This window comes from Chaetodon auriga, chromosome 3 (assembly GCF_051107435.1).
Source record: "Chaetodon auriga isolate fChaAug3 chromosome 3, fChaAug3.hap1, whole genome shotgun sequence".
NCBI lineage: Eukaryota > Metazoa > Chordata > Actinopteri > Chaetodontiformes > Chaetodontidae > Chaetodon > Chaetodon auriga.
This window is the reverse complement of record NC_135076.1, coordinates 21,481,491-21,503,909: the sequence shown is the minus strand read 5'-3', so window position 1 is coordinate 21,503,909 and position 22,419 is coordinate 21,481,491. Positions and strand designations below refer to the sequence as shown.

Sequence of the window (22,419 nt, the reverse complement as noted above, 5' to 3'; positions counted from 1 at the left end):
AGAGTTCAAATTTTTTTTAACCTCTGTTTACTCAGGGAGGTGTCTCTGAGAGGGAGCCTCTCTTTTGCAGAAACACCCAGATCACACGGGCACAGTGACACACATTCACACCTGGAAGCTCACCATTAAGCCACAGTCTCAACAGCTGGACATGGAGCAGCTCCACTGTAGTAGTTGGGGTTTAGAGCTTTGCTTAAGGGCACCTCAGCAGTGACAATGAGGGAGGGACAAGCACAGCTTTTTTTTTTTTCACTTTCCCCAGGGGATCGAACCAACAACATTCTTGTCACAAACATGCTTCTTTAATCTCTGGGTTACACATTCTGTGATAGATTTCAGTCTCAGGGTGCAGCGAGTTGCTATACTAGCAAAGTATATTAATATCACATCATCCACATATATAATATGAATTTAATCTGATGTTTGAGGTATAACACACGCTGTTTATATCATCCCTGATTGCATCTACGTCATGCCTAAGTAACTCTTGGTGAACCAAGTAACGGCATAGAATGATTCCTCTGTGATGAAATCTGGAGGTGTGGAGGAAGTGTGTCTAAAGGGAGCTGAGGAGGTGAATGACAGATGGAAAATGACAGATGGAAAGAACAATCTATGAGGACACCAGAACGATGTGAAGCAGTGGTATGCAGTGGAACATGAAGGCTGCGTGGATAGATTAAAAGTGCTTTATAATAAGTGTGATAGGAGAAAACCTTTCCCACTACATCTTTGGCATCATCTAATCACCATTTACTCTGCCCTGTCCTTTTTTATGTTCTATTATTTTTCTTGTTCTTCTTCTCCAACAGCCCACTGTCCTTCATGGAGATCATCAAAATGCCATCCTATATCATCTTTCCTCTCTGTTTGCTCCACAGGCTCCATCTGTTAACATGGCACCGGTCCTGGTCCACTGCAGCTGCAGGCTCACACAACATGGAGTCAGGTTCAGTCTCTATAAAGCAACTGAAATCAAACCAGGTGACTCTTACTGCAAATGACTAAAATACTTACATGCAGGACAGGATAAAGGCTGTAAACTGATTTTATTTATATAAATGTGTTGTTTTACATGCCTGTCTGAGCATTGCTCCCCATGATAGTGTCTAACAGTGCCAATAGGAAGGGACACTCATTTTTAACCGCCTCCAATATCACAGCCTAATTACTTGGGTGAACACTACTTCGCTGGCTAAATGCAGCAGATAGCTGTGACAAAATCACCATAAACATCATTATAATGACCTTTACACACACACACACACACACACACACACACACACACACACACACACACCTGACAAAAGGCTACTGCAGTTCACAATAACACATGCAGCCTGAGGCGAAAGCTGTTGCAAACCGTGCACTGACTACTCACTACTCACTGAACTTGTTCTTATGCCAAATGTTCTATTCAAGAAATATGCACCAATTCATGACAGCATGGCAGGGGCACGCTAAGGATGAGTAAACCACTGCCAAATGATTTGGAAATGAGGCGGTTACACAGCTGCAGAATAAATAAAAGGTGCTTATGTCTGTCTCACTGGGGGGCATAGATTTCACAAAGGTGAGCTGTGTTTTGTCCTCACCTGTTTGCACAGTTTCTGTAAATTCACTGTCTTTTTGGGGAATAGATGCATTCAATGCAGCCACATTTGTCAGAAGTGTACTACCAAACCCTGTAAGTAGAAGTTAATTTGAAACAACAGCAGTTATATTCAGGTTGGAGAGGATGTAAAACTGAAAGGGTTTTCATTTTGGTATAAAATTGGGGGCTAATTTTGTGTGCAACACAACGTTAAGACAGGCCTCACTTTAATCCAGGTTTCAGGTTAATTGCTAGCTGGCAGACGGCACTGATGTTTGTCAATAACAGGCAGAATTTGATGGTAATCTGCACACTGATATGAGTTATGGACTATAGTCCAAGAAGTGCAAACAGGTTATTACTTTGTGTCATTAACTCAAAGAATTTCTCAAAAGTTCCTCAAACTCTTTAGCAACCAGTAGATGTAACCTGCAAAACAACTCCACAGCAGAAATGCAATTTTATTTTCAGCTCATACAAATAATCAAACAAGTACTTGACATTGTAGTCTGTCTAGCCTCTGGCAAAGCAAACTATTACGTATTTTAAGGAAATGTCAATGAATATAGAGCCTGATAGTGGGATAAAGAGTCAGACACAATGTATAATTTCAATCTGATTAAGCACTATGACCTCATGACACTCACTGCACTGACACACACACACACACACACACACACACACACACACACACACACACACACACACACACTAATTTGGCCTTGTGATTCCCAAACTTGTCAGGAACAGAACATAGGAAAGAGGCTTGAGTCCGTGTGAATCAATGAATGCATCAGTGCATTTATTAGTAAAATTGGTGATTATGTGCCATAGCAATACAAAGACTCTTCATTAAACAGTATATTTCCCTTTTATATGCCATTCAGAAAGTGTACATTTAAAAAAACAATGTAACATTTAACCTCAAACAAGGGCTGAATCACGTGCGAGTGTTTTATGTTCCCTTGTAACGACTTTAGCTGGAGTGTCACCCCCCCCCCCGATGATGGAGTCATCTCAAGGACTGGGGACATTTTCAAGGCAAACCATTCTACTAAAATGATTCCTAAAATGAGACACAGGATAACAACATAATACTGCTGGTTTGTGGCAGTCCCCAGATCCCTAAATATGACAAAATGTGTCACATTCCCGCTGGTAACAGAAGTTAGTTATTTTCACATTTCATGTTAAACACTGAGATTAAAATACGTGCTAACATATTGAATTTTTCCCCAGCAAAGGGAAGCACTGACTCATGAAACAGATGTCAACTGAGAATACCCATAAAAATATTCTTGTACCCTTCATCAAGAGAAGATGCCCTTGTGACGCCCTGTGCTCCCTGAAAGTGTTTTAATCTTCACAGTAAAATGCAGCGGTAAGTTCCAGGACACTTAAAACTGCTGCATGATTCAAAGGTTCTTTAGGATTGACTTTGTAGGTACACTCAACCCTTTAACTGTTGACTGTCTGTGCACCTGGAACTCTTTGCACAAGGCCACTTCAATACAAATTAAGCATTTAGTGGAAAAAACAGAAATGTGATTTATTCCTGTCGTATTTAACGATCAAGTTTGATGCGAAATCGTAACATCTGATTCAGAACAGCAGGTTAAGTAGCATAACATGACACACACACAGTAACTGGATCCAGCACAGGCACCATGTGTCTGAAGCATTTGTAACAGCCATTCGGTGAGCGCTGAATGTCTCAATCCAGTGAGATCATATCAGCATTCAGAAAAAAGGCTGTGATATTTCTCTGCGATGGACACAGCATGAGAATGAGGACATGGCATCACGGGGAGTCGAGGGGGCCCCAGACACAAGCCTGACACCTCGATCATCAGCTGCTTGTTCACTCCCAGATCAAAGCCTGTCAATGACGATGAAGACGTTTCAGAGAAAGGCTGCTTACAGTACAAGAGCACATGTTTATCTGATGTATGATTTGGTAGAAAAATGGCCCGACACAACCGTCACTTACCATGCTTTATGGCGTAACTGAGAAGCTCTTGTATCTTGAACTGCTCATGGAAATTAGACAAAGATGTCAGCAACCAAAACTGATGCAAAACATCAAAGAGAAGCTGGTGACATGAACACGGAGACGGGCAGTACCTGTATAGTTCTGGCTTGGGCAAGGTTACCGTTCTCAAATGCTGAGACGAGCTTGTTGACGTGACATCCTAAATAGTTATATGTGCTGCAGGCAGAGAAATGAATAACACCTCACATGTAAATGCATGTTTAGCAGAGCGAGTGAATGGAGACAGGGCGTGATACATATTGGAGCTACTATGATGAGGTGATTAATTGAGACGTTATTAATTTTTTTACAGACTAATCGATAATGAAAACAATCATTATGCGCATGCAGGATGTACACACTGACCTGCCAACTGCTCCGTTGGCTCCCAAAGCCAGAGCTGCAAGCAGTTGCTACAGCAAAACGAAAGAAAGTTAGTTTTAGGCTCCGTGGTGGAGGTCAGAGTCACAACACATCATCCTGAAACGTAAGCAACTACAGGACAAAACTGATGGACCAAAGCAGAGTGAGAGGGAGAAAGAGCTGACCTCGTCCACGCCGTAGAGGATCGACCAGTGAGGCTGACGGGAGCTGACGCACTGGCCGAAGTCCATCAGGTCAGTCCCACTGAACTTCACGCCTCTGAAGGAGGGAATGAGCTTCTCAATATCTTCCACCACATCTCTCGCCAGCACTGACGAAAAGAAGAACTTCACATTCAGCTGGCAGTGAAGACATTTGACATCTGAAAGGTATACGACTGACAATATGCAAAACCAATCGTGAGAGGTGCTGACCGTTAACGCCGGTGACGGCTGGGATGTGGTAATAATAGAAGGGCAGAAAGGGGGCGACTTTAGCCACTTCTTTGAGGAAGAGCTTCAACGCATCTGAGGCAGGATGAGAGAGAAAGAAGGAATATAGAAAATGTACAGTACTGACATGTGAATGAAAGGAAACATGGAAATAAAAGCACTGCTTACCTGCACTTCTGGGCTTGAAGAAGGAGGGTGAAATGACTGCTATCCCATCAGCCCCGATCTGTGCCGCGTGGAGAGCCTGGAGGGAAGAGTGAGGAGGAACAATGAAAACTAAGGCCACCTGTAGCTGCTGCTATGGTGGATATTCCTCTGTCTCAAGCTGACGACCGGTTTAAAAAACACTTCGACATGCACTTATTTACTTTCTGGGAGAAAACTAACGAGCAGATTGATACTTCTCTCATGTTTTTCTGTTATGGATATGAAGCCAGCTATCTGTTAGCTTAACTTGAACAAAAGTGTAAAGCGTAAAGTTACGTGATGGACTATTTCTTGGCTGGAACCAGTAACTTGTGTTCTCCACTGGTTGTCAAAACACCCCTATAAAATGGATAATTTCCCATCATGTTGAACTGTTCCTTTAATACCATCTAATACTGATATCCAAATATTTCATGGAAGCCGAGCGCCAGATGCTTTGAATCAATGAACGAAAAGCTTCTGCTAGACGCCAGAGTGTGTCATAATTCAACATTCAGGCTTGGAAAAAGACATTTTTGAGGCAGAGATACCAATTTCTGTCCTAACAGAGTAAAAGACTCATATTGGATTTATAGAGGGGGATGTAAAACTTGCTGTCTTGTTGTTAATCTTCTATCACTCTTGCTGTTTCCACTTGCAAATACTAATGAAACTAGATGTTGAAAGCCTTGAAAAATGTGGGAAATTGCAGATTGAACTGAGTATCTGAGACTGCTCAGTCTGACTGCATCCACCACAAGAACGAGTGAAAACACTTCATGTGCATTAAAAGAGGTGACAGAACTTTGATTCTAAACTTAAACTTGAGGATGAGGATTAATTGTAATGATGCTTGTGGTGAAGGTAAGCCTGAAAACTGGGACCAGGCTTGTCTGGAGGGATAGCTTTCCATGGTAACTGAGGACAGACTTATTTAAACCTGCATCGGGAAACGCTGCCTGAAAACAAACCTGATTCCCTCCAGTAAGCCTGGTTCATCACTGACAGTCGTTCACGACGAAACACACCTTCTGGTCCTCTCGTGAGTCATGTCCTGTGATTAATGTTCACAGCACTACAGGCGACGTCACGGCAGCAACTCACCAGTTCTTGGGAATCTTTAAGACTCATGCAGCCGACATGCACGATCACCTGATTCATTCTGCAGAGGCGCAGACACACATGCACAAAAGAGAAATGTCCTGTCAGTTAACTTCTTTTCTCCTGCATCAGACTCAGCTTCAGGACAAATCTCCAGATACAGAGGCGGCGTGATGACTTACTTGCCCTTGGCTTTCTGACACCACTCCTCTGCGAGGCTCTTTCTCTCTGCGACGCTGAGAGACATGCTCTCTCCTGTGGTGCCGTTCACTGCAAGCAAGTCAAGTCTTGTCTTATTTGCACAGTTTACATCACAAAAGCACTTCTTACAGAAAGTAAAGAAAACCTGACTGTAGCTCCGATGAATCACCGAGATAATGCATTACAGTACAATATGTCAGACAAAGGCAACATCTACCTGCATGGTATACAGACATAAAAGGATTATCCAAGGAGAGAAAGGTGCCATTTTTTGGGAAAGAAACGTCTGGCGGGGGCCCGCTCACAGAGGGATCCACCACCACATGACTGAGCGTGCAATATGTGGCACGACAAAAACAATTTCATGGCTAATGAGCAGTAATGCAGACGACGGCAGCGAGGTGAGGATGAAAACGTGATGAGGCACAAAGCTCAGGACAAGCATCCTCTGCCGGGTACAGCGACTCAGGTAGCTCACAGAAAGCCGTATGGAAGCACAGGGAGAAGCTCAGCACCAACGATTCACTGGGTTCAAGAGAAGTGTGAAATGCAACAGTAATCACTTCTGACACACAGGAAACTCTGACCGGCCTCGCCCAAAGTAGAGAGAAGGACAGACGTTCTGCCTTTAACGCGTCTGTTTCAAGGACAGTTGTTAATGTGGAACAGATTGATACAAAGCAAACCCTGAGACAAGACAATATATTCCCATTTTCCCGCAAAGGTCAGATAAAACTGTGCTCGCTGAAGAGCAACAGATTGACTGTGAGTACAAATCAAAAGTGCAGAAGGTTGAAGTGTCATAAAAGTTTTTTTTTTTTTTTTTCCTTTTCCAGGAAAATCATATGAAGCAAAACTGCACCTTTAGGCACTCCGATTACACTTCACAAAGAGACAATAAAGTGATTTTCTTTAGATTTAATGCTTTTTTTTGGTTTCCAAGATCTCTCCGGGGGCAGCACTTCCCTTTACTTTATGCAGTGCATTGTGGGACAACAGTGATATCAGCAGCACACTCAGAAGTCTGCTGTATTAAGTCCAAGAAGGGCTGAAACAAGTAACTGATGAACAGTCAACAAGCATTTCAGCAATCGACTAAACATTTCAATTCTTTTTTCAGCAAAAAAGGAAACTTTCATGAGATCCAGCCTTTCATGTGAGAGAATTTCAGCCTTTATTTGGTCATATATGATAATAAAACTTCACTACAGACTCAAACCCTTCTTACGATCAGTATGTAATGTCAAAGGAAGCTTTCACCATGTTTGTCAGGACTCACTGATACACTGCGCTTTGATGAGGACGATGTAAACCTGACTCCACAACACACCTTTAATTGGCTGATATAATTAACTGGGATTACTCTTTTTAAAATACTATAATTGTATTAATAAGCAATTGAACTGATGGCAGACTTCTAATAAAGGAACATCAGCCAAAACTAATGATGAAATCATTGTGTCCATCACACATTATGAAGAAATGCTTCCTGATAAACAACTTCTATTACAATCCAAAACTAAAAACAAACCTGCCTGACAACATTTCAGCGTTTCCCTGAAACAGCAATTTTTTTATACCAGTGAAGACAGTTTCTGTGGGTAAGAGACGCACAACACATTAACTGTGTTTACACCCAACAGGGTAAAAGATGCAATATCAGGCGTGATTCAGATGCCAATGACGAAGTTCAAAGGAAGAATCCACTTGGAAACTTACCAAATATGTTCTGCACATGTTGCTTCTCTGCCAAATATTCGATATAAGGTCCAATTTCTGACAGGTTGATTTCCCTGTTTTGGGAAAATATGACAAATATTGGCACACACATTTGGGAAAAAGAGCGATAACTGTGCAACAGAACTTTAGATGTACGGGAGTGTATGATGGACACGTTTTTAAGTCGCATTTATTGTCTTTTTCTCCAAATGCAGTCATTAGCGTACAGTACATAAAAACCTCTACATGCATACATGCACACATATGCACAGAGTATATACGAAGTATAATAATAATAAAGTAAAACAGAATCAAATCAATTAGGAAAAAAGAAGAAAAATGAAAAGGGAGGATTAGAATAAAATAAACTAAAATAAAGGCTGCAGCACATGTTTATATATAATAAAAAGTGGACACAATTTTTAATTTCCATTTCTGGACTATGTTGTTGATAGTGATCTAGTATTTTTAATATTATGACACATACTGTATACCCCTTCATAAAAGATGGAAATAATAAGAGAGGTGATGCATGCCTCAGAAGTGCTTTTGTGTGTTCACTCGCAGGGTCTAAGGGACTATCTGAACTCTTTAATATAAATTTCAGCAAGAATTTAATTTCCTTTTAACTTTCTGAGGGGGGCTGTCTGTGTACACTCACATATCAATCACATAGTTAAACAGACAAAGGGGTCTCTAAATGCTACTTACCCTTCTGTGGTGAATGGAGTAAATGTAGCTGCAACCAGTCCGGTCAGTGTTTTATCAGCAACAGGAGCCATGACTGACATAAGTACTTGACACAGACAAATGCCGGGCATGAATAAACACAGAAACTTATTACTTCACATGTTGAAAGCCGAACAAATATTGCATTGTGCATCTACAGCATAGATATGGAAAGAATTAGGATATAATTCAGCTTACCTCGATCTCTTTATGAAGAGTAAATTAATAATTTTTGGTGAAAAACTTCCAGCTCCAGCCCACCTGTAACAGCGCCTTTCCTCTCGTGCTTTGAGGGTATTAACTTTATTTCCGCCGAAACAGTTACTCGTTTAACTTGTTTTCCACGACACTAGACCGGGATTTGTTGATATGTGTGTCATGTGGATCCATCAAGTGACATCGCAAAGCTTCATGGGAAGTGTAGTTCATGGACGAAAAACGTAAAAACGCATCGAGAAAAACATGGAATTCCCACAATTACGAATTAGGAAATGTCCTATAAGCACACAAACTGCGTTTTCAATAGTTTTGAAATGGACTGCAAGGACTGAATGTAGTTGTTTCTTTTATTTACAACATATAAACGCTGCCTTCATTTGTTACCACGATATTACTCTTTAATAAAACAATATACATTTGGAGTCGTTATTATTAAAGACTAAATTTCGTTATTACTTACAAATGGAAGCATTTGAGTGGGGGAGAAGCGTTGACTGACGATTTTTTCGAAATTTTATGATCAACACGGAAAGGCAACACAAGTGAGAACGGTCGGCAAAAATATTTGGATACTTTCGGTCCCTAACTTAGAGTAACAGGTATTTTCATCACCTGTTACTTTCGTCCCCTCAAAAGCCATTTAAGAGCTGATTATGCTTAGCTTTGGGTTGTATATGCTTCTCAGTAGGATAACGTCCATGTGTATATTTACGTCTGCTAATTCCAGTGAGGAAGTGGTGAATTGAGCGTTATCCTGTGAGAGGCTGCTGCCTGAAATGCAAAACGCAGGGCAAAAAAATAAAACAGTCCTACAGGAAGCGGATGTTGTTAACGTTTTCATCGCAACAGCATCCGGTTAAGGAGAAAGGCTAGCTTGACAAAATAGCAGTATACGGTGAAATTATCCACTTTATAACCGGGAGGACAGGGGAGATATCCCGCTCAGGTCCGCTGCTCAACAATGGAGGCGTGTTTTTGTGGATTTGTCTTGTATTCTCGGTCTGTCCGTTATCACCAGCTCGGCTAGCTAGTTAGCACAGCTAGCTAACTGGCTAATTAAACCCTGACAAGTGCTCGGCTGCTTGTCCGACCAGGTGACGAAAGAGAGCTGTCAAAGGAGGAAATAATTAACTTATATCTTTACAGTTTACAGCTGGCACACCAGGGTGATTGCAGGAGCTGCTATGGACTCGAGCTTCTAATGATTGCTGGTTTGGCTCATGGTTTAATTGGCTGTTTGTTGTGTGGAGTAAGTGGACGGTTTGAGGAGTGGGAATAATAACAGATAGTAAAAGAAGAACTATGAACCCGGTTTACATCGAGTCTTAAATGTGACGATGTGTCTCACTAACTGAAAAAGATAGACGTTTCCTCGATCGCTGTTGCGTGGAGATTACGTCTTGAAAATATCATCATTGCACTTTTCATGTTTAGATCGCAGGATTCACTTGACTTAGCGGGCTTAGGGCAGAGTTACATGTGTCGTTAGTCTTTGGCACGTCAACGTGTCACAAGCCGCTGTGTACAGTAGGTCCGGGTGACAGTGTGTGAACAGGTGTGACTAACAGGACTTGGAGCAGCTTTGCACTATAACTAACGCCAGGTACACCTCTTATCAGGTACTCTTAGATATCTGATTACTTGAAATAACAACATTCCTACAAGCTGTGCGGTTACAGATTTGGCTGTATATGCACACATTAAGGTGCATATTGCACTTACGTTTTGTCTCACAGCCCAGTTTTTGGTGTTTGCCGAGAAACACAGATGGAGTTAAAGTGGCCAAGATTGAGCAACAAACTAGGATGATTTCATGATGCTGTCTGCACCTACTGATGATTAGGTGGTACATCTTCGGCAAAACCAAAACGTGCTTTAACATGATCTCAGAGGTATAACATCAACGGGATGGTGTAGGTTTCTGATTCTTGGGTGTTTTTGTTTGTTTGAGCTGTTTGGTAAGGGCAGAGGTAATGACTAGGTATTTGCTCAGCGACTGTCTGAGAGCCAAACTGTAGTTGTACGTATATTGCTCCAACTACCACGATGCCAGCTGTACTGTTCTTACTGATGCTGCTTGAAGTATTATGCAGCCATGGACAGGCCATGTCACGGGAGGAGAAGCACAGGTTGAGGTGAGTTGAAGAAAACGCACAGCAGCAAAAATATCGTATCCCCTGAAAAGACGTTACGCACCCTGACTTGTGTCTGTGTTCTGCCTTTACCACAGGAACCAAGTGGTTGAGATGTTTGACCATGCATATCAGAATTATATGGTGAGTTAGATATCTTCACTGGATTTCTTCTCAGTAATATAGTTTTTAAGTTTAAGGCATAGGTTCCTCTGCTGCAGCCTTGATATTTGGATTGGATTCAGGACCACGAGCTTATTAGGCGACAAACATTGTGTACTGTTTAATGACTGAGCTGGCCTCAGGAGAATAAATAAGAGAACTGAAAGTCAAAACATGTTGTTCGAAGTGTGTTTGTGTATGTTTCTCAGGACCATGCATACCCAGCTGATGAGCTGATGCCGCTAACATGCAGAGGAAGAGTACGTGGGCTAGAACCCAGTCGAGGTGACATCGACGACGCCCTGGGAAAGTGAGTAGCATGCTGCCTTTGTTCCTTGAGGTCGAATGTATTAACAGTGTTATGTGATGAGTGATGATCATGTGCTTTCACACACACACACAAACTGTTCACACACATTACCGCACCTGGCCAAGTGCTTGGTGGAGGCAGACTGTGTTCATACAAGCTGATTAAAGCGTCATTATGTTTAATAAATTTGATGCCATTATTGTGAGGGACACCATTGGTAAACAGTTGTTGTGTCTCTCTGATAGGTTCTCTCTGACCCTCATAGACACCCTGGATACTCTGGTGGTGAGTGTTACGCGTGGGCAAATATTTAAGAGGACAGAAAAAAGTAGAGGTATTGATAAAATGGGAGTGATTAGTTATGCACACTGTACAAGAAAATGATTTAATGATTTCTTCTCTTGCTCTGTGAGTGTTACTAATTAAAAATGAATACAGCCTTTAATGAAATGTTTCGGAGGTCAGTCATCTGACGAATGGCCCGAGTGTTTCAGTCCAATGTCAAACAATGAAATGCTCTTTAATGAAGAGATTTTCATAGTCACGTATTCATGTTTTTTTTTTTTTCCTCATCGCCAGCTTTTGAACAAGACGACAGAGTTCGAGGCTGCAGTGAGGAGAGTGCTGTCAGATGTAAGGCTGGACAATGACATTGTGGTGTCCGTCTTTGAAACCAACATTCGAGTCCTTGGGTGAGATTGGAATAGACTATCAACACACTCATGGTTAAGATGTAAACTGTTAATGCACTGCCTGACAACAGCTGTCCAGGAAGACATTAGTTATAAGAACTCAGTAGATTCTGCTTCACTTCCTTTTATATATGTATGTATTTGTGTGTGTGTGTGTGTGTGTGTGTGTGTGTGTTCAGAGGTCTCCTGGGAGGGCATTCAATGGCTGTGATGCTAAAGGAGGGAGGTCAACACATGCAGTGGTACCAGGCTGAGCTCCTGCACATGGCCAAAGACCTGGGCCTCCGACTGCTGCCAGCCTTCAACACCAGCAGTGGCCTGCCTTATCCCCGGGTGAGACGCTCAGAAATCCCTCAGTTCAGTCCCTTCATACCAGAAACAAACCTACATTGATTCCGTTCGGGGATATTATACAATAATTTTATACACACGTAGACTATTGTTTCATGAGGTCGCATGTGCTCCTCTGCCTGAACTGAGGTGAACCTACTGACGTGTAGCCATTGTTTAGTGAGAAGAAGTCAATGAACACCAAGTTCATTTGTGAGTGCGACTACTGTAATCAGTGGAAATCTATACTATATGTTGCTGAAGAAAGCCAAAAAGCAAAACCAAAGAGAAATATTTGAGTTTTTTTTTCTGCACACCTCGAGTGTTGCAGTTTGACAGATTTGCATCCTGTCAGATCATGACCACACATTTTCATTTTCTGCTCCGCTGCTCTGTTTGCAGCTGCCACAGCTTTTGACCACAGCTATTTTCATATCTGACTAGTTTTCATTCACAGTCTCCTGCAAACCAAATGTGGCTGTAAAAACAAATTGTGCAGTGTTTTTTTTTTTTTTTGTCTTCTTGACAGGTGAACTTGAAATACGGTGTCAGGGGTCCTGAGACGAGAACAGGCACGGAAACGGACACCTGTACTGCGTGCGCTGGAACCATCATCCTGGAGTTCGCTGCCTTAAGTCGCTTCACTGGGGATCCTGTGTTTGAGGTATCAAATTTTCATCAGATAATAAAATACTTCCTGCTACACTAAAATATTGTGATTTATGATTAAGTGGACATTTTTTAAAGCAGAAGTCAATGATTTTTATTCATGACTTGATTGCACTTTGACCATATAAGATGGAACTAAATGAGCATTTTGTGCTTGTGGGTCTGCTTTGATGTTTTCTGTGCTGACATATTTACACTTTGACATATTTACCTTTCACTGCGGTTAACCAGCTGTTATGCTGCGAGAAAGCCGTCAGCTGATTCCACAGTCACACCCTACAAGTGGCCCATCTTTCTTTCTTTGTAATCCAGGTTAAACTTTGTCATTTTCTGTTTTTTGAGATCAGGTTGCAGAGACTGTATGAAACCACCCTGTTGTTTGACGACACATGGTGTGAAATATGGTGTCAGTCATGTATTCAGTGAGATCTGACTCAGTGTCCTTTTGCCTTTTTTTTCACTGTCTGCCTCTTTTCACAGTACATATCATCATACACTGATGATGAATTCGGTGCAGCATATTGATAATATTGATGTTCCTGGTGGGAACATCTGTGTGTTCTTTTTAGATCTTTGTTAGTTGGGACAGCTGTTGAATTTAAGAGCTTTTATTTCAAAGTCTTAATTACGTGCATACAGCAACAGGTCCTTTTCAAGGCTCACATTTTGATTTGTCACAGTAGGAAAAGTACAGGTGGAACAAATCACAATAACAGTGGCCCAGTAAGTCTTGTGAATGTGAGGCAGCAGGCACAATACCTGGACCCTGAAACTGAAGCAGCTAAATGGAATTAAGCCATCATTTGACATATCTTCTGTGAGAAAGACCTATTCATGAAGTACTGATGAAGGTTGAATTAAGCTAGATGAGTATTATGAGTTTTTCTCTGTGCTACGATATTAGAGCCTGAAACTGGGTCACTTCCAGGCAGCAGTGGACTGCTGATCAAGCACAGAGTCAGTCACTGTAATCTCTCTAATAGTGGACAGCTACCACAGATTGATTTCTCTACTTTTTCAATCAATAATGCTCCCTTCCCCACACACACAGGACCATGCCCGGCGAGCCATGGACTTTCTGTGGGAGAAGAGACAGAGAAACAGCAATCTGGTTGGAACCACCATCAACATCCACTCTGGAGAGTGGGTCCGCAGGGGTGAGAGAGGGGGGAGAGAGGACCTCAGGGGGTGGGAGAGGGTGGGCAGGATGGCACGAGACGAGGAGGTGAGAAGGCTGTGGCAGATATGGACGTGGGACAAGAGAAGATTAAGTATTGGGGAGCAATCAAACTGAGTGAGAGAGGATTTGGTTGAGCAGAGGGTTGATGGGGAAAAAACATTTGTTTATCATCAGATTCCTCCTGTCTGACAAAGTGATGTATGATCGTTTGTCTCCAGACAGCGGAGTCGGAGCGGGAATTGACTCATACTATGAATACCTGCTAAAGGCTTACATCCTCTTGGGAGATGACCTGTTTCTGCAGCGGTTCAATATTGTGAGGACACACACACACACACACACACACACACACACACACACACACACACACACTCTTATGCAGAGTAATTTGATGCGTCTCCTGTCTGCATAAATGCATTTTGTCACATAGGCTTCGTTATACTTTTATATTACATTTCAGGACTCTGGTTAGTTCTTCAGCACAGAAGTTAGCAGTGAAGTCATGCTTTTAAAAACATTTTTTACTCCAATAAATTCTGTTTTAAGCCTTCACATTCGACTATTTGTGTATCTCACCAAGCACCAGACTGTTATTTTATCCTCAGTCCTTCCTTTTTGTATGTCCCATTTAGCACTATGCATCTATAATGAAATACATTAGCCAGCCTCCTCTGCTGTTGGACGTCCACATCCACAAACCTCTGCTTCCCGCTCGCACCTGGATGGACTCTCTGCTGGCCTTCTTCCCTGGACTGCAGGTCAGATTGTAGCCTGTGAATTAAAGCATTTACTCCTCCTATTTTTGCTTTCAGTAACGTTGTACATACTGTTCACGTACATGTCTCAGGTGTTGAAGGGAGATATCCGTCCTGCCATCGAGACTCATGAGATGTTGTATCAAGTTACAAAGAAACACAACTTCCTCCCTGAGGTAATCTGTCTGTCTCTCTCCAACTTGAAATACTACATCTGAGGCTTTAACTGCTCCGCAAAAAGTGACATGGTGTCATTTGAACGCAGAGTCAGGTAGCCTCATATGGCTTGTGTCACCTACCACAGCTGTTTGGAAGCGAACAAGCTTACATTTCACGCGACACGGCTGCATTTTAGCTTGCTCTGTCTGTTGTAATTTCAACGGCTGGGATGGTGCACTGACCCCTTCGTCCTTCTGCGTCTATCTGCAGGCCTTCACTACTGATTTCAGGGTACACTGGGCCCAACATCCCCTGAGGCCTGAGTTTGCAGAGAGCACCTATTTCCTTTACAAGGTAATTTATCACTGGGGCTTGACATAATGCAGACGTTCTCTTTCACTGCGATGGTGTAGAGTGAGTGTCTGTTATCGTGCACCTGGCTGTTAAATGTTGCTTGCAGTTTGAGCTCAAGTTTCTGAATTTCCAGGTACAGCAGGACTCATTTACAATGTTTCAGAAACATGATCTCCATTTCTGCAGTCATTAAGCAGCCTCCAGCATACAGACCACTAATTATTGCTCATAATCATCATACTGTGCCGCTGGCATTCTAGCGCCTTGTAAAAATTTATGAAGGAACGTAATGTTATAAAGTATTGAGATCATTTATCCTGCGAATGGAAGTTACATCTTTGTGTCTGACCGGATTTCTCTGGAGTCTTTTTCATAGTTGATCTTCTGTCCTCCTGTCCCCCCAGGCCACAGGAGACCCTTATTACCTGGAGGCAGGTCGCACCATCCTGGACAACCTCAACCGCTTTGCTCGTGTCCCCTGCGGCTTCGCTGCAATGAAGGACGTACGCACTGGGAGCCACGAGGACAGGTGAGAATATAAAGACTTGTACGATGATTTGTAGAATGATGGACTAAAGTGCAGCTGTAGACATTATTCAGACACGCTTTACACCCTGCATCATCAGATTTACACGGAATGGGCTCCAGCAAGTGATAGGAAGGAAATGTTAAATAGTGAGATAGATTATGTATTATTATTACGACATAGATGGACAATAAGTTGATATTCACTGTCACTTAGAGTAAAACATATGAAAACAATGTTGCATATCAGATAATATTTTTTCTTGCATTGCATTCATACGCAGAAATCTCTTTATAGAGATTATGTTCAGCTTTGCAGTCACCTCCCTGATGGTTTGATAAGTAAACCAGTAACCCCTGTGGCCTGTGTCTTACACCTGTTCTCTCCTCTCAGAATGGACTCGTTCTTCCTCGCTGAGATGTTCAAATACCTGTTCCTGCTGTTCGCTGATGCCGAGGACTTACCGTTTGACGTGGAAGACTACGTCTTCACCACCGAGGCGCACCTGCTGCCCCTGTCCCTCTCCACAGCCCCTCACTCTTCATCTATTCCCACAAACAGAACGGTAGTTGACTTCATACTATTATAATTACCATCTGCCAAATTGATGAAAGCATTTACACAATGCAGATGCTAACAGAATCTGTATTATGCTCATGACACTTCAGTCAGAGGAGGAGCTGGACGACTCTAACTTTGACTGGACCTGCCCCAACACACGCCTCCTGTTTCCTGACCCCGCCTTCCCTCGTAACCTGAGAGAACCAATCCGTAGTGCTGTGGACAAGAGCTGCCCCCGCCCTGCTCCTTACAGGTATGTATAGATACAGATGTGACCAGGTAATATGTCTGCACTTATCACCTACTTTCCCAAACCACTGCATTTCCTTCATGTTTTTTTGTTTCTTGTCTCAGGGAGCCCGGTATGGGCCATCCTCCTCTCAGGGCTCAGGACTTCATGGCAAACAACCCTGAACATCTGGAGCTGCTGAGGAGGATGGGAGTCAGTCTTATCCACCTGAAAGATGGCAGGGTGCAGCTGGTCCAGCATGCTACACAGGTAGAGTTTAGAAACAAGGATAAAAATAAAATAACACACAATCTTAGGCTGAAATAATTCAGTGTCTTAATAGTATGCTGTTTTTGTCTAACTGCTACTAAATGTAAAGCAGCAGGAGGACATGCTGTGATGCTGGTGCTTGTCCCAGCTCTACAAATCAAGGTGTTCTTTCCACCTTGGCTTTCAAAAAACCTCACTCTCTCTATTTTCCTCTCCTCTCCCACTCTGGCACACCCACACCCAGGCGGTCAGTGCGGTGGCAGCAGAGGACGGCGTGCGTTTCATGCAGGAGATGATGGAGCTGTCCAGCCAGCAGCAGAAAGAGCAGCTGCCTCCCAGAGCCATTCAGATCGTCTCACATCCGTTCTTTGGCAGGGTGGTGCTGACCGCCGGACCAGCACAGTTTGGCACAGACCTGTCCAAAAGTTCCACAGGGGTGAGTGGGTTTTGTAGCGCCGCCGAGCTGCCAGGTTTCAAATGGGCACTTAGCTGTCCCCCTGTTTATTTTTCCTAAGAGAGCCCCTCACTTTTTCCCAGTATTTTTAAGAGAGCGCTTCCTCTCCTAGAATATTTTCCTAATTCAAACAGATGAAAAGATCAGTGCCTGGTTTCAGCAATGCAAGAGAAAACGTGGGATTAGCCCGCAGCGCTGCTCACCTGACCTGTTTCTCCCTGCGTGCAGGTACGAGGCTTTGTGACTGTGGCCGAACCCTACAGTGGCTGCACTGAAATCACCAATGCTGAGTATGTCCAGGGCCACATCGCTCTGCTTCAGAGGGGACAGTGCATGTTTGCAGAGAAGGCTAGACACATCCAGAAGGCTGGCGCCATTGGAGGCATAGTCATCGGTGAGTGCAAGCAGCTATTGACACAAGACAGAAGATGACTACTCAGTGACAAAATAAATGGATTATCTTGAAGACAAAATGGTCCTGCACATTGCCACGATGGCTGAATAGTAAGGCAGACCTCAATAAGTATAGTAATCTGCATGAGGAGTGGGTGGCATGCCCAAATCCTGTGACCTTGTGAGGCAGCTGGATCGCTACATCGTGCTGCCCGCCCCGGATATATAGCAGAGACACTAAAGCTGTTTTCTCATATGAACAGCAGACAACGCCTGCAGAATCACGTCTGGACATTGTCCAGAGTTGCCCTTTCACACATGTAGCACATATGTCCATGCCAGACGTGTTCTCACTTGCTGGAAATACTCCATTTGCGCTGGCGGTGTAGCAGGGCAGCAGTGCACAGTGCTAAATCTGTACCAGTGGAGACAATTTTATATACCATCATACCGCCCAATCCTAATCTGCTTGTTTTTAGGACCTTTCTCAACAATCCCTTTAAAATACATAAACCGTGAACTACAATCTATCGTCTATACTATTTGTTAAATTTATAGACGAATCCCTGCATAATATGATCCCATTTTAATTTCCCGGAGCTCTAGGTGATATCTTCAAAAACCTGAGGGCATTGAATTTCGGAAAGTCTTTCATTTATGAAGCCGGAACCAGCACTTGCTTATAAAAGTTCTTAAAAGGACTTCAGAGTTAATCTCTTATCACAGCTAATTTTCTGTGAGTCGATTAATCGACTGATTGCTTCACCACGACCGTCTCTTACTTATCTCCTTCCAGACGACAACGAGGGCAGCAGCAGCGACACGGCTCCCCTGTTTCAGATGGCGGGGGACGGCCGCAGCACTGATGACATCACCTTGCCTGTCCTCTTCCTCTTCCACAAGGAGGGCAACATCCTGTTGGAGGCGTTGAAGGAGTACAGGGAGGTGGAGGTGCTGCTGAGCGACAAAGCCAGAGACAGAGGTGTGACATTACTCGCTCATATGCCTCCCTAATTGTTAGAGCTCTTATCTTTGTTCCACTCACCTCTCTCTCTCGATAAGACTGATCACATCAGTGTACTCATCTCTCTCCGCTGACTGAGCCTCATTATGTGCTCGGCTTCATAAAATAAAGATGAGGTGTAGGGATTCAGGCATTATTTGAAGTCTCAGAAATCGTGACTCACTCCGAAGCCACCCACCAGCTGTGGTTATAATGGTGGATGATGGAGGTCTACACCTTTATCAATATTACATCCTCATTCTTTTCCTCTTTTTCCTCATTTTCCAAATCCTTCTGTTCCCTGTGGTGGACTGTAACAGTGCCTCTCCTCTCCTCTCTTTCTTGGTTTCTCTTCTTTTTCCATAACCCTCTCCCCTTTGGATGAGCAGCAGCCATATTCAAAGGTAAACCTCTTCCTGGCAGCCTGATTGAGGCCAGTAAGTATTCTTTTCCTTTCTTTGTCTGGTATCCACATTTTTCATCCCCTCCCTTGCCTTTATCTCTGTTTTCCTACAGTCATGGTGAAACCTCCTCCTCCATCCTTTGCTCTCGCTCTGCCCTCTAACCACAGGATTCTGTTTGTGTTTGACAGAAGAGCTTAGTGCTGTCACAGTATTGTCATTTGTTATTATCCACCATCAGCGCTTGACAGCTCATTGTGTTCCTTGTGTCACTGGAGCAAACCAATAGTTACACATGGCGAGGCTCGGCAGTCGAACCGGTTGTGACCCGACGTGTATTTACACAAATTTGGTTTCTGGAAAAAGGTTAAACTCACAGTTTGGCTCGGGTCACCTTTGTCTCGATTTTATCTGTATTTACTTCTATTTATTCAGCTGTGTTTGCCATCACACAGGCGGCGCAATTGAAAGCTCTCATAACTAATAGTAAGAAACCGAAACGGAGACTATTATCATCATAGGTAACCTGACTCATCGGCTGCATAACAGGACACAAGGACCTGTGAGGTATCTGAGCATCTAAGACTGCTGCCTTCTGCAAATGAGATTGATTGAAGTCACTTCCTTGCAGCAGTCCTAGAATGTGTTAAGCACAGAGTCGTTCCTTAACACACATATCTGCGGGTAAAGAAGCGGATACGTTTTTAGAAACGATAACAGGTATAATACAGGTTTTTTTTTTTTTTCTTAGCCAGATCTGTGCAAAATTCACAGTGTAACATTTTGCCAGATTCCTTTTCTCAGTTGACTCTCAGTTTGGTTTTGCAGTTATGTGAGAAAGGCTTTATCCTGTGCGAAACATGACTCACCATCAGCATCATGCTGTTATAGTTGACAGCCTCTCCATGAAAACTGGTCTATTTTTGACCGAGAATGGCTACCAGGGGGCATGTTGTATAGATTACTAACCGAGGAGGAGGAAAAGAGGTGTGTGTGTGTGTGTGTGTGTGCGTGCATGCATGCGTGTGTGTCCTGCACATATCTTTGTGTAAAGCCGTTCGGTCACACACCCCTGCTTTCTTTTCAGGTGTGGACGTGCAAGAAGCAGAGGAAGACTGCAAAACCGAGGCAACAACTCCCACCTCTCTTGAACCTGCTGGCCAATCGCAAATGAGCACGGTGGAGCTAGACGAATTGGCTCCTGAGGAGGTTACTCCAGTTACTCCATCACAGGAGGAAGCCAGTCCTGTAGAGGAAGACACTAGTCCTGCAGAGGAAGTAAGGCCACTGGAAGAGGAAGCGTCTCCTGCAGATCTTGCACAGCCCAAAGAGGAGAAAGACTCTGAGAAGAGAGAGGAGCCCGAGGGCGACACAGACTCGAGCAGCCAGTCAGTGGATGAACTGCTGGCTGATTGGCGGGAAGACTTGGAGGCGTTCCAGCAGATGGAGAAGGATGAGCTCTGACAGTCGTCGGGCGTGTCGTGCCCTGTGACTGCGGTTTGGTCCCACTGTGGGGAGAAACAATGGCGGGAACACATCTTCACACGCCACCAGCCTCAGTCTCGTGAAGTCAGAGGAAGCTGGGGAGATGTCTTTCATGACTGTTTCTTCTCTTGCTCTCTGTGTGGATGGTATCACGTGCCAAGGCGAGCCCACATACTGTGTCTCTGGACCATAAGGGAGTCCATTTTAGCCTGGTAGATGGTGGATAAGAGACCAGGGTTCTTACCTCACTTTCTCATACAGTTTCTGTTAATCTGTCATAGCAAGCCCTAACGAATGACATGGACCAGACTGTGTGTAACAGCGTCTCACGTTCCACTCCAAATTACTTCTCACACTGTTGTTCTCTCTATGCATTTCTGACTCCTCCTTGCCCAAATGAATGCTGGTCCAAAAAACTTCGTTCTGACTAATTAACCCATCGACCAATTGTTTTTATTTAAATGTGATGATTGTTTGTGATGATGCGTTTACTGTTGTCAGTAATGCTAAAGCGTACACTGAGATTTTTCAATTAGAGATCTATGTCATGTTGCCTCGACTGATTTTATGTGGGCGCTCGCCCGCTATCTGTTGGAAAAGAAGTGATTTAAAAATAAAATATTTCATTCAAGTATGCGGCTTTCTTCTAAAAGTCAATGTTTTTACCACTTTTACGGTACAAGTATTTTTTTTTTTTTTTTGACATTGCAAAGTGGTTTAACATCTGAGGTTTACAGTCAAAAGAAAAAAACTTGGATTTAACCCTGTGTGTAAAATCAGCCAAATTCATCAATCTTCTCCCATTTTAGAGGTTATTGTCAATGAATTGCAACATCTCAATCCAACCTGCAGCCTTAAAAACAGCATAAACTCAAAGAATCAAGCAGGTCTTCCCGATTTCCCTCTCAATTTTTATTCAATTCCTTCATTTCTTGTCTTATTTCTGCTCCTTACAGTCAGTCAGCAGCTACAGCACGACAGACAGATCATGTAGCGCCCCCCTGTGGCGCCGTGGGTCTGTGCGATCCATCCCCGCGCTGCTGAGGGTGTGTCTGCTCCACCCGATGTGGTCCAGAGGTGGTTGTTTGTGGGCCTGAACCAGAACCTGAGCAGAGCGGCGCCACATTATTTCAGTCAGCACATCTCTATAAATACATATTTACGCTTCACGATTTCCTCCAGAGAGTTAAAGTTTGGTGTTGAGTTTGTGAAGAAGATCCTGCATCTTATTCAACATGAAGTCCTGAATTTGCATAGATGTGTGTATGACCAAGCTGATTAAAGCATTGGTGAAAGAAGTGCTCATATATTTATGTTTGATAAAAGTTGCGAGGAAAGTTCTGCATGCAAGTTTACTAAAATGAAAGGAACAAAGTGAAAGTATTTGTTCCGCAGAATGGTCCCTTTTAAAGAATATTATTATTCTAATGATCATAATACTGCATTATTATGAGTGATACACTAACATGAAAGCAGCATTTTAATGTCACAGCTTTCAGGTAAATGTATTAAATAACTGCCTCTGAAATATAGTTTGAGAAGAAGCATAAATAAGTAAAGCACAAGTCACTCAAAATTGCACTTAAGCACACAACTTAAGTAAATGTACTTTACTTTTCACTGAAAGTGACAGCAAACATGGGACATTTCTCTAAAAGTGTTTTGTTGATGGATCTCCTGCAGATGCTCCTCTCTGCATTAGAGCTGGTGACCCCCACAGACCGCCTCCTACAAACACGTCCAGCTCGCGGTGGACCA

The 22,419-nt window shown here is 43.1% G+C and overlaps 2 protein-coding genes across 2 annotated transcripts; one reads left to right on the top strand and one right to left on the bottom strand.

Moving 5' to 3' along the window:
* Positions 1-2,366: 2,366 nt before the first annotated feature.
* Positions 2,367-8,759, bottom strand: npl (N-acetylneuraminate pyruvate lyase (dihydrodipicolinate synthase)). Its single transcript, XM_076722101.1, has 12 exons — positions 8,576-8,759; positions 8,360-8,444; positions 7,649-7,722; positions 5,911-5,998; positions 5,732-5,789; positions 4,610-4,685; positions 4,424-4,516; positions 4,175-4,320; positions 3,993-4,039; positions 3,719-3,803; positions 3,585-3,624; positions 2,367-3,473 (listed from the first exon to the last, which is right to left on the bottom strand). Exons 2-12 carry the CDS (start codon positions 8,437-8,439, stop codon positions 3,328-3,330), a joined length of 933 nt encoding a protein of 310 aa, XP_076578216.1. The 5' UTR covers positions 8,440-8,444; positions 8,576-8,759; the 3' UTR covers positions 2,367-3,327.
* Positions 8,760-9,423: 664 nt separating this feature from the next.
* edem3 (ER degradation enhancer, mannosidase alpha-like 3) lies at positions 9,424-21,292 on the top strand. Its single transcript, XM_076726257.1, has 21 exons — positions 9,424-10,731; positions 10,827-10,872; positions 11,100-11,200; positions 11,446-11,485; positions 11,780-11,892; positions 12,072-12,225; positions 12,752-12,886; positions 13,943-14,048; positions 14,290-14,387; positions 14,704-14,829; positions 14,919-15,002; positions 15,256-15,339; positions 15,744-15,868; positions 16,259-16,430; positions 16,534-16,679; positions 16,781-16,925; positions 17,170-17,361; positions 17,608-17,773; positions 18,569-18,754; positions 19,165-19,212; positions 20,264-21,292. The coding sequence occupies exons 1-21, from the start codon at positions 10,643-10,645 to the stop codon at positions 20,638-20,640; spliced, it is 2,733 nt and encodes a 910-aa protein (XP_076582372.1). The 5' UTR covers positions 9,424-10,642; the 3' UTR covers positions 20,641-21,292.
* Positions 21,293-22,419: the final 1,127 nt, after the last annotated feature.